Consider the following 15,100-nt stretch of genomic DNA (forward strand, 5'->3'; position numbering starts at 1 on the left):
CTGGCACTTGGAGCTGGGAGTCCTTCGTCCCACACAAGCATGAAGATAGAGGCAGGAGGCACGGAGGACAGGGAGGAAGGAAGTTGGTCAGACTCAGAACCTTCTCTTGGTGCCAGCTGCACGGGCACAGCAAGTGCTGCAAAACCTTAGAGTCTTTGCCCAACAAAAAGGCAACTGCAGAAGATGGTGGGAAGAGGCCAGGGTCCCAGTGGGGCTGTCTACAAATGACAGCCCTGATCCCAAAAGGAAGTCTGGGACACAGAGGTGGGGCTCCCAGGGATGTTGATCCCCACCTGGAGGAAGCACCCTGGGACAGGGGCTGTGGAAGGGTGGCTTTCCTCCCCATCTCGTTCTCAGAGAGACACCAAGGAAACTCTGGGTGTTTATTCTGATACGAAAAAGAGAAACAAATCTGGTAGTTCTGAGGGGAGAGAAGGCCATCAGTCCTTGCTCCATCCAAGGGCCTGCTGATGGCCATTCAATGGGTGATAGAGGGTGACTGGCCAGGGCCAGGTCACTCTGTCCACAGAACAAGGATATAGAGAAGGAAGGCAGAACATTGTGTCATTAAACACAAGTGCTGGGCACCTCCACAGTCAAGAAGGCAGAGCTTAGTAACCGAAAGGTGAAAACAACCCAAATGTCCTTTAACAGATAATACAGCTGGGCGTGGTGGCTCATGCCTGTAATCCCAGCACTTTGGGAGGCCGAGGCAGGTGGATCACCTGAAGTCAGGAGTTCAAAATCAGCCTGGCCAACATGGTGAAACCCCATCTCTACTAAAAATACAAAAATTAGCCGGGCGTGGTGGCGGGTGCCTGCAGTCCCAGCTACTCGGGAGGCTAAGACAAGAGAATCTCTTGAACCGGGAGGTGGAGGTTGCAATGAGCCGAGATCGCGCCATTGCACTCCAGCCTGGGCGAAAAGAGTGAAACTCTGTCTCAAAAAAAAGAGAAAAGAAACAAAATGTGGTCTACCCAAACCATGGACTATTATTCAGCCACAAAAAAGAGTGAAGCACTGACACACACTGCAATGTGGATGAACCCCAAAGACGTTATGCCGAACCAAAGAATCTAGATGCAAAAAGTCACCTATTACACACAATTCCACTGCAAGAAATATCCACCATAGGCAAATCCATAGAGACAGAATGCAGACTGGTGGTTGCCAGGGGCTGGGGGAGAGAGGAATGGGGAGTGGCTATTAATGAATATGGGGTTTCCTTTTGGATTCATGAAAATGTTTCAGAACTAGATAGACAGTTGTGCAACATTGTGAATGTACTAAAGGGCCCCGAATTCGTTTTTCTTTTTTTTTTTTTTTTTTTGAGACATGGTCTGGCTCCTTTGCCCAGGCTGGAGTGCAATGGCATGATCTCAGCTCACTGCAACCTCCATCTCCTGGGCTCAAGTCACCTGAAGCCACCCCCTGCAGCTGGGACTACAGGCACGTGCCAACACGCCTGGCTAGCTTTTAGTAGAGATGGGGTTTTGCCATGTTGCCCAGGCTGGTCTCAAACTCCTGAGCGCAAGTGATCCGCCCACCTCAGCCTTCCAAAGTGTTGGGATTACAGGCATGGCACCCAGCCCAATTAGTCATTTATAAAATGGCTGGTTTTATATATTATGTGAAGCTCACTGCAATTAAAAAAAATTTTTTTAAGGCAGAGCTGAAAAACACAACCACCCCAGGAAAGCCAAGGGGGCTGGAAGACAGTGAGTCAGACGTCAAGGGGGCAGGAGAAAGTCCAAGGGCCTCCCCTGGCTCTTCCTGTTTTATTGCCTATTGTGCACTTATCTCAGAGCTCTTATTCGTAGACACAGAAAAGCCTCACTTAAGTTGCAAAGGCTGAGGCATGCTGGCTTAGGATATGGCCTGATGGCAGCTGGGAAGCCTTTCCTCTTTGGGAGAGAGCAAGCATGGGGAGGCGCCAACCGGAAAGCTGGTGCAGGCCGGGAGGTCTCAAAGGCAGGTCTCGTGAGCAGGGGGCTGTGATCAGGGAGGGAGAGGGCACACTAGGGTTGAGACTGAGGCAGGCAGGCCAGTGGGGAATCTAAGACAGCAACAGAGGAGAGGACATCCGTGGCTGAATCCGGTCCCTGGAAAGCATGGGGTGCCGACTGGGGAGGAGCACTGGGCTGGAGAGCCGGCAGGGTCGGGGGGCTCTGTGTCAGGGCAGGCTGGCTGAGCAGAGTCCAGGCTGAGCAGCTCTGGGCACAGTGGGCAGAAAGGAGGGGCAGTCGTGCTTCTGGCTGCAGACAGAAGAAGGGGACAGAGAAGGAGAGGAGGTAGCGGGTAGGAGGGAAACTGGAGAGGCCAAGGCTGAGGGAGCCAGGGCAAGAAGGTGGAAGGTGGAGGGTACTGGTGACTGCACGGGAGCTGGGCCTTCTGAGAGCTGGGCACTGGAACCAGCACTGGGGGAGGTGGCAGTGAAGCAGCAAATGTCCCCTGATCAGGGAGAGGCAGGGAGGCCTGAGGGCATGTGGGTTCAGGGTAGAGAAGTAGACAAGAGGGTACACACGGCACATGTGTGAACACAAAAACATGAAAGACGGCTGGGCGCTGTGGCTCATGCCTGTAATCCTAGCACTTTGGGAGGCCAAGTGTGGATCACCTGAGGTCAGGAGTTCAAGACCAGCCTGACTAACATGATGACTAACTTGACTAAAAATACAAAAATTAGCCGGGCATGGTGGCACATGCCTGTAATCCCAGCTACTTGGGAGGCTGAGGCAGGAGAAGCGGTTGAGCCTGGGAGGCAGAGGTTGCAGTGAGCTGAGATTGTGCTACTGCATTCCAGCCTGGGTGACAGAGTGAGACCCTGTCTCAAAAAACAAAACAAAAAAAACATGGAAGATGCCTCCATGCGCACCTACTCTCACAAACATACAAAACCAGCCCTGACACATAGAAAAACAGACTTGTAGAAACACAGACCCCCCACAACACTCACATGTGTACACACATGCACAGATGCACAGACACATACAGCCATATACATGCAGGCAGGCACACGTGCAGAAAGGGAGCCAGTGTTCTTATGTAAGCAGATACATGTACAGCCACAGACAGACCTCCAACAGAGGTCCAAGTACACACCCACACCAGGACACACCATCACTTCTACATGGTGTAAACTATCTCACATACATGCGCACCTTCCTGCCAAAACAGACTCATCTGTAGAGACGTATACACAGAGGTCTGCACTCACTGCAAAGGCAATGCTGTCCACACACACCCAAGCAGCATGCACCCATGCAGTACACACACCCGTGCAGCTTGCAGACACCCCTGCAGCACAGTCACCCATGCAGCACACACATCCACATGGCACCATGACCAACCCCTGGGAAGGCAGCTCTGGGTACCCCATAAGAGGCAGCCTGGCTCTGGAACCCCAGTACCGGGGCTTGCCTGGGAAAGTGAGATGCAAACCGCGGCCATTGCCCAACACACCCACCCTGCCAGCCCTGGGTCAAGAAGGAGCCAGGGCCAGGCCTCGCGTGCCCGCCCACACATCCGTTGCCACCAGCAGCAGACACCCGGCCACCGACGCAGACAGCTGGGATTGCAAGGGATCTTGCAAAATCTCCTGTCCCTCAGGGTTCAGCTAAATTATCTCTTTGCCCAAGGAAACTCCCCAGGCTCCTGTGGGGACTCCTAACCTTCTTTTGGAATTCTGGTTCCGCATTGCCCAGCTGTGTGACATTGGGCAAGGCACTTCACCTCTCTGTGCTTCATGTCCACCTGGGTAAAATAGGGATAACAAGGGCATGCATTGAATATACAGTCATGCACCGCATAGCATTTTCATCAATGATGAACCACATATGTGATGGTAGTCCTGTAAGATTATAATAGAGCTCAAAGGTTCCTGTCATCTAGTGATGTCTGGATGATCTGACCTTGTATAGACCGAGGCTAGTGTGTTAGTGTGTGCGTGTTGGTCATAGTTTTGGTGGGTTTTTGTTTTTGTTTTTGACAGGGTCTTGCTCTGTTGCCCAGGCTAGAGTGCAGTGGCACAAACACAGTTCACTGCAGCCTTGACCTCCCGAGCCCAAGCAATCCTCCCACTCCCGCCTCCTGAGTAGCTGGGAGCACAGGTGCGTACCACTACGCCCAGCTAATTTTTATTTTTTGTAGAGAAAGGGTCTTGCCATGTTGCCCATGCTGGTCTCGAATTCCTGGGCTCATGTAGTCCTTCTGCCTTGGCCTCCCAAAGTGCTAGGATTATAGGCATGACTCACTGTGCCTGGCTTGGTCTTAGTTTTTTAACAAAAATGTTTAAAAAGTTAAAAAATTTTTAATTTTAAAATAGAAAAAAGCTTATGCAGTAAGGATATAAAAAAAAATTTTTGTTTAGCTGTACAATGTGTTTTAAGCTGAGTGTTAATACAAAAGAGTTAAAAATTAAAAAAAATAAAAGTTTACAAAGTACAACGTCATAGTAAGTGAAAGTTCATTTATCATTGAAGAAAGAAAAATATTTTTAATAAATTTAGTGTAGCCTAAGTATACAGTGTTTATCAAGTCTACAGTAATGTACGGTAACGTCCTAAGCCTTCGCATTCACTCACACTCACTCACTGACTCACCCCAAGCAACTTCTAGTCTTGCAAGCTTTATTCATGGTAAATGTCCTATTCGGGTATTTTTTATTTTGTTTCGTTTTGTTTCTGAGATGGAGTCTCGCTCTGTCCCCCAGGCGGGAGTCCAGTGGTGCGATCTCAGCTCACTGCAACCTCCACCTTCTGGGTTCAAGCAATTGTCCTGCCTCAGCCTCCCAAGTAGCTAGGATTACAGGCGTGCACCACCATGCCTGGCTAATTTTTGTATTTTTAGTAGAGATGGGGTTTCACCACGTTGGCCAGGTTAGTCTCAAACCCCTGACCTCGTGATCCGCCCACCTCGGCCTCCCAAAGTGTTGGGATTACAAGCGTGAGCCACCACGCCCGGTGGGTGTAATGTTTTTATAATTAATTAATTTATTGAGAGACAGAGTCTTGCTCTGTCACCCAGGCTGGAGTGCAGTGGCATGATCATAACTCACTGTAGCCTTCAACTCCTGGGCTCAAGTGATCCTCCCTCCTCACAGCCTCTTGAGTAGCTGAGTAGCTAGGACTACAGGCACACACCACCATGCCCAGCTTTTTTTTTTTATTTTTTGAGACAGAGTGTCGCTCTGTCGCCCAGGCTGGAGTGCAGTGGCGCGATTTCGGCTCACTGCAAGCTCCGCCGCCCAGATTCACGCCATTCTCCTGCCTCAGCCTCCCAAGTAGCTGGTACTACAGGTGCCCGCCACCACGCCCAGCTGATTTTTTTTTTATTTTACTACAGACGGGGTTTCACCGTGTTAGCCAGGATGGTCTTGATCTCCTGACCTCATGATCTGCCCACCTCGGCCTCCCAAAGTGCTGGGATTAAGAGTCTTGTTCTGTCGCCCAGGCTGGGTGCAGTGGCGCAATCTCGGCTCACTGCAAACTCCGCCTCCCAGATTCATGCCATTCTCCTGCCTCAGTCTCCCGAGTAGCTAGGACTACAGGCACGTGCCACCATGCCCAGCTAATTTTTTTGGTATTTTTAGTAGAGAAGGGGTTTCACCATGTTGGTCAGGATGGTCTCAATCTCTTGACCTCGTGATCCACCCGCCTCGGCCTCCCAAACTGCTGGGATTACAGGCGTGAGTCACACGCCCAGTGATTTTAAAATAATTATTATTATTGTACAGATGGGCTTTCGCCATGTTGTCCAGACTGGTCTCCACCTGGGTAAAACTCCCAGGCTGAAGTGATTCTCCTGCCTCAACCTCCCAAAGTGCTGGGGTTACAGGTGTGAGCCACCACACCTGGCTATGCTTTTTTTATACCGCATTTTTACTGTGCCTTGTCTATGTTTAGGTATACAAGCACTCGCCATTGCATTATAATTGCCTACAGTGTTCAGCACAGAAACATGCTGTACAGGTTTGTAGCCCAGGAGCAACAGGTTAGCCCAGCTAGCCCAGGTGTGTAGCAGGCTATCCCAACTAGGTTTGTGTGAGTTCACGCTATGATGTTCATACAACAACCAAATCGCCTAATGATGCATTTCTCAGAGTGTATCCCCTCTCCTTAAGCAACACACAGACTGTATAGACGTAAATTAACCAAGCATAACACCTGCCCTCCCATACAGGCGAATGAGGGAAGTGGCTTCCCTGTGCTGCTCGCTCAGTAAGCCAGCTGCAGACGGCTTAGCGTCCCCCGCTACTCCTTTCTCCTGCCTCCTGATCAGGCCCTTCCCACCAGGCAGGATCCTGGGTCCCAGAGGAAGATGAAGAGCACATACAGTTTCTTCTCACCCCTACAGAGGACCAAAAAGCCAGCTGTGGAACCATTTGGCAAGCATGGGACCCAACGGCCTCGCCCACCTGGGAGGGAGATGAGGACTTTAAATCCTAAATCTCTGCTCCGGTATTTCGGAGAGGGGAATTTAGGAGTTCACTTCCTCCGTCTAGGCATGAAGATGAGAAAGGGTGGAAGTAAGCCGCTGACTCTGCCTGGCTGAGGTTTCCTCATCTCCCGTCCCCACCCACCCAGGCCCACATCCTCCCTGCAGATGCTGGGCATCAGGCTGGCAGTTGGAGGGCAGAGAGCCCCCTCCCTCCCCCCGAGGGACCGTGGGCAGGCCCCTCCCTGGGACCTGCTGCCATCTTTATGAAGACAGGCGCTTCGGCTCCCCAGCCTGTGCTGATGTGGACAGGCGACCAAGAGCTCCCAAGGTGAAGGATGTGGGCTGCGTGCCAGTAAGTGCCCCCAGCCTCGGTTATGAATGACCCACATGGAGCCCAACTCCGGACTCAGGCTGACCAGACCAGCTTCCTGTGCCCCAGGACCTTCTGGGGCCCTGGATGGGACAAGGAGGTGGCTCTGTGAGTCTCCACCTTAACCTGAGATCTCAGGGTCAGCCTGTCTGACCTGACACACAGCATCAGCTGCGTGTGAGATTCAGGGTCACGTTCCCGGAAGATGCCCCCAGCTTTCTCATCTGTGTGTCCCTGGGGCACCTCCCAAGCTCTGTGCCCCTGAGCCCAGCTTGGTCTCATGATCTCCCCAGCACTCCTAGGAAGGTGGCCCTATCTGTAGCCTGCTGGAGGCGAAGAGCTGGCCCAGTGACCCCTAAGGACCCTATCATCTAGGAGCTAAACATCCTCCACACAGACACACGGGTATGTGGCAGAGACACACACAGGCACACTGACCTCAGGCCTGTGTGTGAGTCAGAGCAGCCCGCAGTGGTGCACCTGTGGCCCCTCACCCAGGCCAGCCTCGTGGACAACCCCAAGAACTAGCGGAGGCCAGGTTGGGACTTGGTATGAGGGACCCAAGAGAGGCCTGAGGCCCTTGGTGGGCAGGGATGACAGGAACACCAAACCAGGCAATTTCTCACAGGCAGACAGACAGATGGTGAGACCCCCAGGGCTGGATATGGGGCCGGGAGCCCGCTAGCTATAGGTTAAGCAGCCCCAAGAATCCAAGAATCCTGACTCTGAAGCCCCCACCTCAAGCCCAGACATCCCCCAAGCCAGGGCCCACACCAGGCCTTCAAAAGACAGGAACTGGGACTCTCACCCCCCCAACCCCCCAATCCCCACCCCTCAACAAAAGACAAACTCGGCCTGGCGTGGCACTTTGGGAGGCCAAGGCAGGCGGATCACTTGAGGTCAGGAGTCTAAGACCACCCTGGCCAATATGATGAAACCCTGTCTCTACTGAAAATACAAAAATTAGCTGGCATCGTGGCGGCCCCCTGTAATCCCAGCTATTCAGGAGGTTGAGGCAGGAGAATCTCTTGAACCTGGGAGGTGGAGGTTGCAGTGAGCTGAGATTGTGCCACTGCACTCCAGCCTGGGTGACAGAGTGAGACTCCATCAAAAAAAAAAAAAAAAAAAAAAGTCAAACTCCAAAGAAATGCCCCCTTCCCATGTTCCTGAAGGAGCTGTCTCCTAGGTCTCCATGCACATGGGGAAACTGAGGCTGAAGCAAAGGGCTGGCCTGGGGGGCCCCTGCTGCTCACTCACCAGGCTGTGCTGTGCTCTTGGCTCCTGTGATCTGCAGCCCGAGGCCCCAGACCCCTGGTCCCCAGGAGCAGGGCGGGCGCATTGCCAGAGGCCTGTCCCTGTTCTGGCTTTTCTGAGGAGCCACCACGACCTCTGAGTACACAGAAGTCACACCCTTCTTCCCTGCCTGAGCATGGGCGGGTCTGGGCTGAGGGTACCCGATAGTCTCCCTGGGGCATCTGTGGGGCCCCATCAGGCCATAGCAGGATCCCAGCCTCACCAAGCAGGGAGGCAGCCCCCGAGGACAGAGCAGGCTCCAGGTGGCCTCCAGGTCCCTGTCCCATCCTCCTGGCCCTGAACTTTAGGAATGACTCCAGGAGAGCCCTGGTGTTAAGAACCAACTGATCTCTTAGCCAACAAGAGGGACGGCCAGAACTCAGGCAAGACCCAGAAAAAAGCAGGCTGCGGGCTGGAAGAAAGAAAAGTGCTCTTGGGTCCTCCTTGGTGGGTTTCATAGCAGGCCGGCCATATCCACAGTGACAGGGAAGGCTGGGAGACTCCCCAGACAGGAGGGGCTGGGAGTCTCTGCCCAGGTTCAGAACCCTCTGGGCTATTTGGAAGCTATTCTGAAATCTGGGAACACCCCAGATTTCAAAGGCAGGCATGGGAATGGGAATCATGTGACCTTGGCTAAGTCATGTCACCTCTCAAAGCTTCGGTTCCTCGTCTGGAAAATGGTGATGGTTTACTGAGCTGTGGTGAGAGGTGAATGAGGCAAAGCCAGGTGAGCCCAGCCCCCAGCCAGCTACACAGAGAGAGACCAAGACCTCAGATCGAGGGGACCATGAGGTGGAGCCATGGCTGAGACTCAGACCCAGAGGACCCCCAAGGACCGTAGCCCAACCCAGTCACTACAAAGTCCTTTATTAACAAGTCAATAAAAACAGAAGAGAGAGAGAGAGATGTCAAAATACTTTCCTTGGAGGCCCCAGGAGGGAGAGGCACTGTCAGGACTCACCTGGCCAGGGAAGGCAACCCCACCAGAGGCAGAACAGAGGTCAGGGCCCTGTCTAGGGGGCAGCTGGCCCAGGAAGGTGGGGGGGATGGCTCAGGCCTCAGGCAGGGACTGTGCAAATGCCGAGGCCGCGCAGGGAGTGATGGGTTGGGGGCTTAAGCCCCGAGCACCGTGTTCCCCTGCGTGGGCAGACATGCAGTCAGGCTAGCACCTGCCCACTCCACCTGTGAGTGTACACAGGTGTCCGCATAAAAGCCGGTGCCTGCACGCAGCTTACATACAGAGAGCGGAACGAGGGTCCCCGGCAGAACAGGGGGCTCATTCCAGAGCTTAAGGAAATAGCTTAGAGAAGTCTTTGGAAGCCTGGGTCAAGGGGAGAGCAGGGAGGCTGCTCTGTTCCCCATGGGCCTCAGGAAGCCAGGCCTTCCTGCCGCCGCTGGAGGACCTCGATGACGCTGCCAATACCATCCTCGGGCACCTGAGGGCGGGTGGGCAGGAGGGAAGGGTCAAGGTGGAAGCTGGCCAGGGCCACCCCTGACTTTCTGGCCCAACCGAGACTACCCCCTGTCACCCACATTTCTGGGCCTCACTCTCCCCTTAGGAGCTCCCCCTGCCCCAGCCCTTGGTGCTCACCAGGGCGTGGTCGAAGTTGAAGGTGCTGATGTAGTAGGCAGAGATGTCAGCGGCAGCCAGGGGACCCGCGATCTGTGCCACGATGCCACATTCATCTGAGGGTGGTGGAGGAGGGCCACATGTGGCACATGCCAGTTGCTCCCCAGACACTCCCCAAACCCCCAACACTGGGAACGGCCCTCACCAAAGCCCAGGGGTTGTCCACCGATGCGCACCATCCTCCACAGCTCCCCCGAGGAGCTGGTCAGCAGGAGGTCACTGGGGAACCTGGGGAGGGAGATGGGTGATGGGCAGGGCACCCCCATCCACCCCTGCCTGACCGTGAGCTCTGGGACAGGTACACCTGCTGACCTCAGAGTCTGATGGCCCACCTCCTCCCTGCCTGGGACTGGCTGGGGCCTGGGGCCCACCCAGGGTCAGGGGTCACCTACTTTTTCTGTGTTTCAGCATCCATGACAATGGAGATATAACCCTCGATGAGGGAGAAGGCAAAGAACGTGATGGAGCTGGGTTCAGGACTGCTAGAGGCTGCCTCCTTGGGGGTGCTGGGGAGGGATGGGAGGTTTAGGGGTTCTGCCAGGCACCCAGCCTACTGCCCCTGCTCCCGATCAGCCTCCAGAACCCTGGGAAGGAGCTGGCATGGTGGCCTGGGGAGGCTCTGCCATCTCTGCTACCCGCCCAAGGGTCCAGCCCTCTGGAAGGTGTGGGTGGGAATGGGGGAGGACAATGAACCCAGCCTGTGCCAAAAACAAAGGATTCCATGGTGAGAGGGCCAGACCAGGGCATGGCTCAGAGGACCTCACTGGAAAGGGATCCAGTTTTGGGGCAAGGACCTTCCCCGAACATCAGTGAAGCACAAGTGAGCATCATGGGCTGCCAGGAACCCCAAGACAGGACAAGGGAGAGGTGCAAAACTGATAGATGGGCGGAAGGTGGTGGGACAGAGTGTAGGGAACAGTGGTGTGAGGACAAAGACGAAGTTCCAAGGTCCACCTGTGCGAGTAGAAGAGGACATCTATGAGGGTGGTGGCGATGGCTGGAAGCGTCTCAGGGTCCAGTGTGAGGACACAGAAGCGGTTCTGTGGGCTCTGGATGGGATGCACCGTGGGGCTGGGCCCTGCTGGAGGACAGCAGCAGGTGAAAAGGTGTCCGTGGGCTGGGGCGCCCCCTGGTGGCCAGTCAGGGAGAGGCGTGGGCCAGGGGCGGGTCTTTGCTATCCAGGAACTGGCCAGGGTCCTCTTGCCCCACTGGGGCCCAAAAGGGAAGGGACCCAGTGGGAGGAGGAGGCCCTGCCCAAGTCCAAGTTTCAGGGGGCCGCCCTCACCATGCTGAGTGCGGGGAAAGCCATTGCTGGAATCATCCCTCGTCACAGGCACAGGCTCTCCGCCCACCTCGCGGTAAATGTCGAACTCCTGGGCCAGCGTGTGGATCACCACGGACAGGTCCTGCTCCCGCACCTAGGCCACAGCAGATGGCACATCACATGGGCTCCCAGGTACCTATATCCACCCTGCTCTGCACCAGCACTAGCAGGAAACTCACCAGGATGAAGTCCGTCTGGTAAGTGGACAGCATCAGCACAGACACGTGGTGCTCGGCCAGTGGCGCGATGACCGAGCGGGCGATCTTGGTGACCCCAGCAGCCTGCACAGCCGCACCGCTGTGAGACGACACGTTCAGCACCAGCCACGTGGCCTCAGCTACTTGCAGGAACTCAGAAGGGGGCAGCTCTGTGGGCAGGGGACATGTCAGGTCAGGGTCTACGAAGGCTGGCCCCTGCCCCTCTCTGAGCCTCAGTTTCCCTTTCTGTGCCTTGGAGGGATCCATCAAGGTAAGGGCAGGTCTGGAGGGTGGGGCTCTCTCCCCCCAGTTCTGCTCCTGAAGTTCCTATGTGTGCAAAGACTGAGAAAAGCTTCAAGTGCTGGCCTGGTGGCATTGAAACTTCCCACTTAAGATCAGAGGTCCAGATTCAAACAGAACTGGGTTCAAATTCCAGCTTTGTTAATTTGTCTTGTGACCTGGGGCAGGTGATTTGAGTCGCAGTTTCCCCATCTGTAAAATGGGACGACAATATCTACGTCACTACGGTGTCTTCTGTGGGTTAGCAGAAGCTTTATACCACATGGCACCACCAGGGGGCATTCGCAGATTAGATTGGCTGGGGGATTGCCTTCCCCTTTTGCAGACCTAGACTTCTGAAGTAAAAACAGGGAAACTAAGGCCTGCAGTGGAGCATGGGGACAGGCTAAGCTCCAGCTAGCTGGCCTGAGACTCCAAGCCTGTGAGGATGGGCCGGGCCAGCAGCAGGAGGAGGAGCTAGGCGTCAACTCCAGGCCCCAGGGAGGGCCCAGGCTGGCATCCAGTCCTGAGCAGGGGCCAGGGCCTGGGTGGCTGCTATTCACCCCAGCACAGCCAGGAGGCCTCCAGGACCCTCCCCTGAGATGGCTGCCTGCTCCTGCATTCCTTCCCTCAGACTCCTGGAGTTCCCAGACCAGCAGGGGAGGAGGCGACCCAAACCAGGGAGTAAGACCAGGAGGAAATAATACCCAGGGACTTCTAACAGCAGCACTTGACTGGAATCGTAACAGAGGCCCTTCTGCAGGCCTAAGACTGCTAAGTGCCCCTCAGTGGTTTTAAGTTTATAAAGCCCTCATGGGACCCTATGTATCAGAACCATAACTATACCCATTTTACATAAGAGAAAACAGCTCAGAGAGGGAAAGTGATTTGCTCAAGGGCACACAGCCAGGGAGTGGTGGAGTAGGGTTCGAACCCTGACCATCTGCTTTTAAGGCTTAAGCTCTTGGGACAGATCCCAGGAACTGGTGAGAACCCTACAGAAGGGGAGCGCGACAAGCCCCTCCCGTGCTCCCTTTCCCCAGACCAGCCCCCACCTTTAAAGCCCTCCTCGTCCACCATAAGCGTGTAATCCTCAGGGGTCTCCGTCAGGCTGAAGAACTTGCACCTGGTTGGGGGTGGGAAGCATCTTCAGCTTGGTGTGGAGAACTGGGGGTCGGGAGTGGATTTCTCTCCATCTGCCCCGAGGCACCCCCGCGACCCCGGGCCGGGCGCCTTCCTGCCCCCCCGGCCTTTAATTTCCAGGGCAATGGGATGTTAGCCCCATCTCCGGGGTTGGGGGCTACTTTCCGGCCTCCCTACCTCTCCAGGAGCCCTCCACCCCTCCACTCCTAGAGGGAGGAGAGGTTCACACTCGCAGCGACAGCCCCAGGGGCGTCGGACCTTGGACCCCCCTAGTCCAGCCCCTCTGACCTGAAGGGAGGCGTCCTGGAAGGAGCTCCCCGCAGTGACCAGGTAGGAATACCCCCATTTGACACTACTGAGTTAAGCATTGCCCATCCCAGGCTGTTTGCGCTTTGCCCCTGGGAGGGGGCCTCACCGGGCCGGATAGGCGGCGGTCCCCCAGGCCGGATGGCGGCCGAAAGGGGCGAGTCCTCCCCACCCGCTCCCGCCCGCCTGCCTGCCTTACGAAGCGATCCTAATCCTCCGACCCTGGCCCGGAGCGACAGCAGAGCCCCCAGCCCCAATCTGCTCTCCCGAACCCCGGCGCGCACCGGCTGCGGCGGGGCAGGAAGAGCAGCTTGATGAGCGGGTGGGTGTAGAGCCAGAGACCGGGACGGGCGACGCTCAGCACCCGCACCCGGTGTTCTAGGATGTGCAGCTCCATCGCGGCTCGCGCGGACCCGACCCCGCCGCCAACTAGACCTAGGCCGCGCAGGAGGCGGGGCGGCGGGGGTGTTGCCCCAGCCTTAAAGGAGCCGCTGCGCGGCCGCGTCCACGCCGCCCGCTACGCGGCTGACCCGCCCAGCCAGGCGCGGCGTCCGGCTCCTTGACGGCCACGCCCCGCGGGAGGAGAAGCCTATTGGGTGGTCACGCCTCCTCCTAAAGCCAGAACCTCATCCCGCTTTGCAGCCCACCGAGACCGCCCCGAACGGCTCCGCCTTTTTTAGCACTGGCTAGGGATAGACCCCACCCCGTCTGACTCCTCCAGGCCCCGCCCCTGACGCGCCCCCTCCCTGGGCTCCGCCCTTTCCGCGGAAAGCCAGCTGCGCAGCGGGTGGGAGCATCCCGGAGGCTAGGGGACGTTTCTGTCCTTCTGGCACACACGTGGGTTTTATGATTGAGGTCCTTGAGACAGAAGGGCCTCGAAACAAACTGGAGCTCGGCTAGGACCAGAACGCTGCCCCCAAATTCCCGGAGCGATGAGAGGCACAGGTCTGCTGTGCAGCGCTGTCTCCCGGGCGCCTTTCGCTCTCCTGCCTCTCATGGCTGCAGGGGGCAGGGCCGCCAACACAGGATTGTGATTGATACCTACGCTTCCCCGCTTGCCAGGGGGCTGACAAATTGAAACCTGGCCTGGTAGCCCCGCTTGTTCCTTTCATCCAACTTTCAAAATAGAAGGCTCCCCACCAGGGGCACACAGAGGTAGAATCCTAGCCACCTCTGCTTGAGTGACATACTTTGGGTTAGGGGGCTGGAGGTGGCCAAGGCCTAAGGCTTGAGGTCCCTCGATACAAACAAAACCCAGAAGTGCTTGAGCCAGTAATGCCCAGTGCTCAGACTTCGGTGGGGGAGGCCCATGCAGTTGCAGTTCAGTGAGTACTCAGACCTCAAGCCTGAAACTTGAGCCCCAAAGCCTGCAGCCATTAGCTAGCCTGTGCACATCTAAACTTGTTTCAGGTTCAAGGAGGCCCCCAGCAATGGCAGACACCCCAGATCTTATCAGGCCTCCACAGGTCTAAGAAGACCCCAAGGCTGAGCAGGCATCAGCATGTCCATGTTGGCTCCATGCAGGGCCAAGAATGCTCCAGGGGACCCTTGTCTGGCCTGAGCACCCTGAGGCCTCAGATGTGAGGCTTTGAACCAAGTAGATTAAAGCAGGCCTCAGGCCTGATTGGGACCCAGCAGGCCTGAGCAGGCCCTCTGCCTGCTCTGGAGCCCCCACCATAGGCAGATGGAAGCCAAGCTAAGTCTCCACCCTGGACTCTCGGGCTTGACACATTCCTGTGAAACACTGTGTAGCCACCACATCCTGGCCTATCCCCTGGAGGACTAGGGGAAGGAGGAGCTTCTCAAAGGCTGAGCCCATCTCATCAATGGCAGGTGCAGATAGAGTGGGAAACCATAGGGCTGAGGGGAAGGAGGCAGGAAGTGGGGTGGCCTACCGTGATAGTCTCTTGAGACCCTTCACCTCCCTAGGCCTCAGTACCCCCAGCTGTACCAGGACAGGATGTTCCAGGCCCAGGCGAAGCCTGAAAGCTCCCAGGGAGGCTCTGCTCCTCCCTCTCCTGCCCCCTCCTGCTATGGCCTGGCCTGGCCCAGCTTGGTCATCTGCCAGGAACAGCGCTATTGTTTGACTGGAAAAGCTGCTTCCTCAGCAGAAGGGGGGC

General features: G+C 56.0%; 1 protein-coding gene across 5 annotated transcripts; it reads right to left on the reverse strand.

Moving 5' to 3' along the window:
• Nucleotides 1-8,951: 8,951 nt before the first annotated feature.
• On the reverse strand, nt 8,952-13,466 carry CASTOR1 (cytosolic arginine sensor for mTORC1 subunit 1). 5 transcript variants are annotated; one of them, XM_032138785.2, is made up of 9 exons: nt 13,265-13,464; nt 12,587-12,657; nt 11,235-11,422; nt 11,017-11,149; nt 10,686-10,812; nt 10,124-10,237; nt 9,877-9,959; nt 9,693-9,787; nt 8,952-9,537 (listed from the first exon to the last, which is right to left on the reverse strand). In XM_032138785.2, exons 1-9 carry the CDS (start codon nt 13,375-13,377, stop codon nt 9,469-9,471), a joined length of 993 nt encoding a protein of 330 aa, XP_031994676.1. In that variant the 5' UTR covers nt 13,378-13,464; the 3' UTR covers nt 8,952-9,468. The 5 variants fall into 5 exon arrangements, with proteins under 5 accessions (XP_031994676.1, XP_031994677.1, XP_031994682.1 ...); XM_032138786.2 differs by having other exon boundaries at nt 10,686-10,809; nt 13,265-13,454; XM_032138791.2 differs by having other exon boundaries at nt 13,351-13,395.
• Nucleotides 13,467-15,100: the final 1,634 nt, after the last annotated feature.

The sequence above is a fragment of the Hylobates moloch genome, unplaced genomic scaffold (assembly GCF_009828535.3).
Source record: "Hylobates moloch isolate HMO894 unplaced genomic scaffold, HMol_V3 SCAFFOLD_19, whole genome shotgun sequence".
NCBI classification, from domain to species: Eukaryota; Metazoa; Chordata; class Mammalia; order Primates; family Hylobatidae; genus Hylobates; species Hylobates moloch.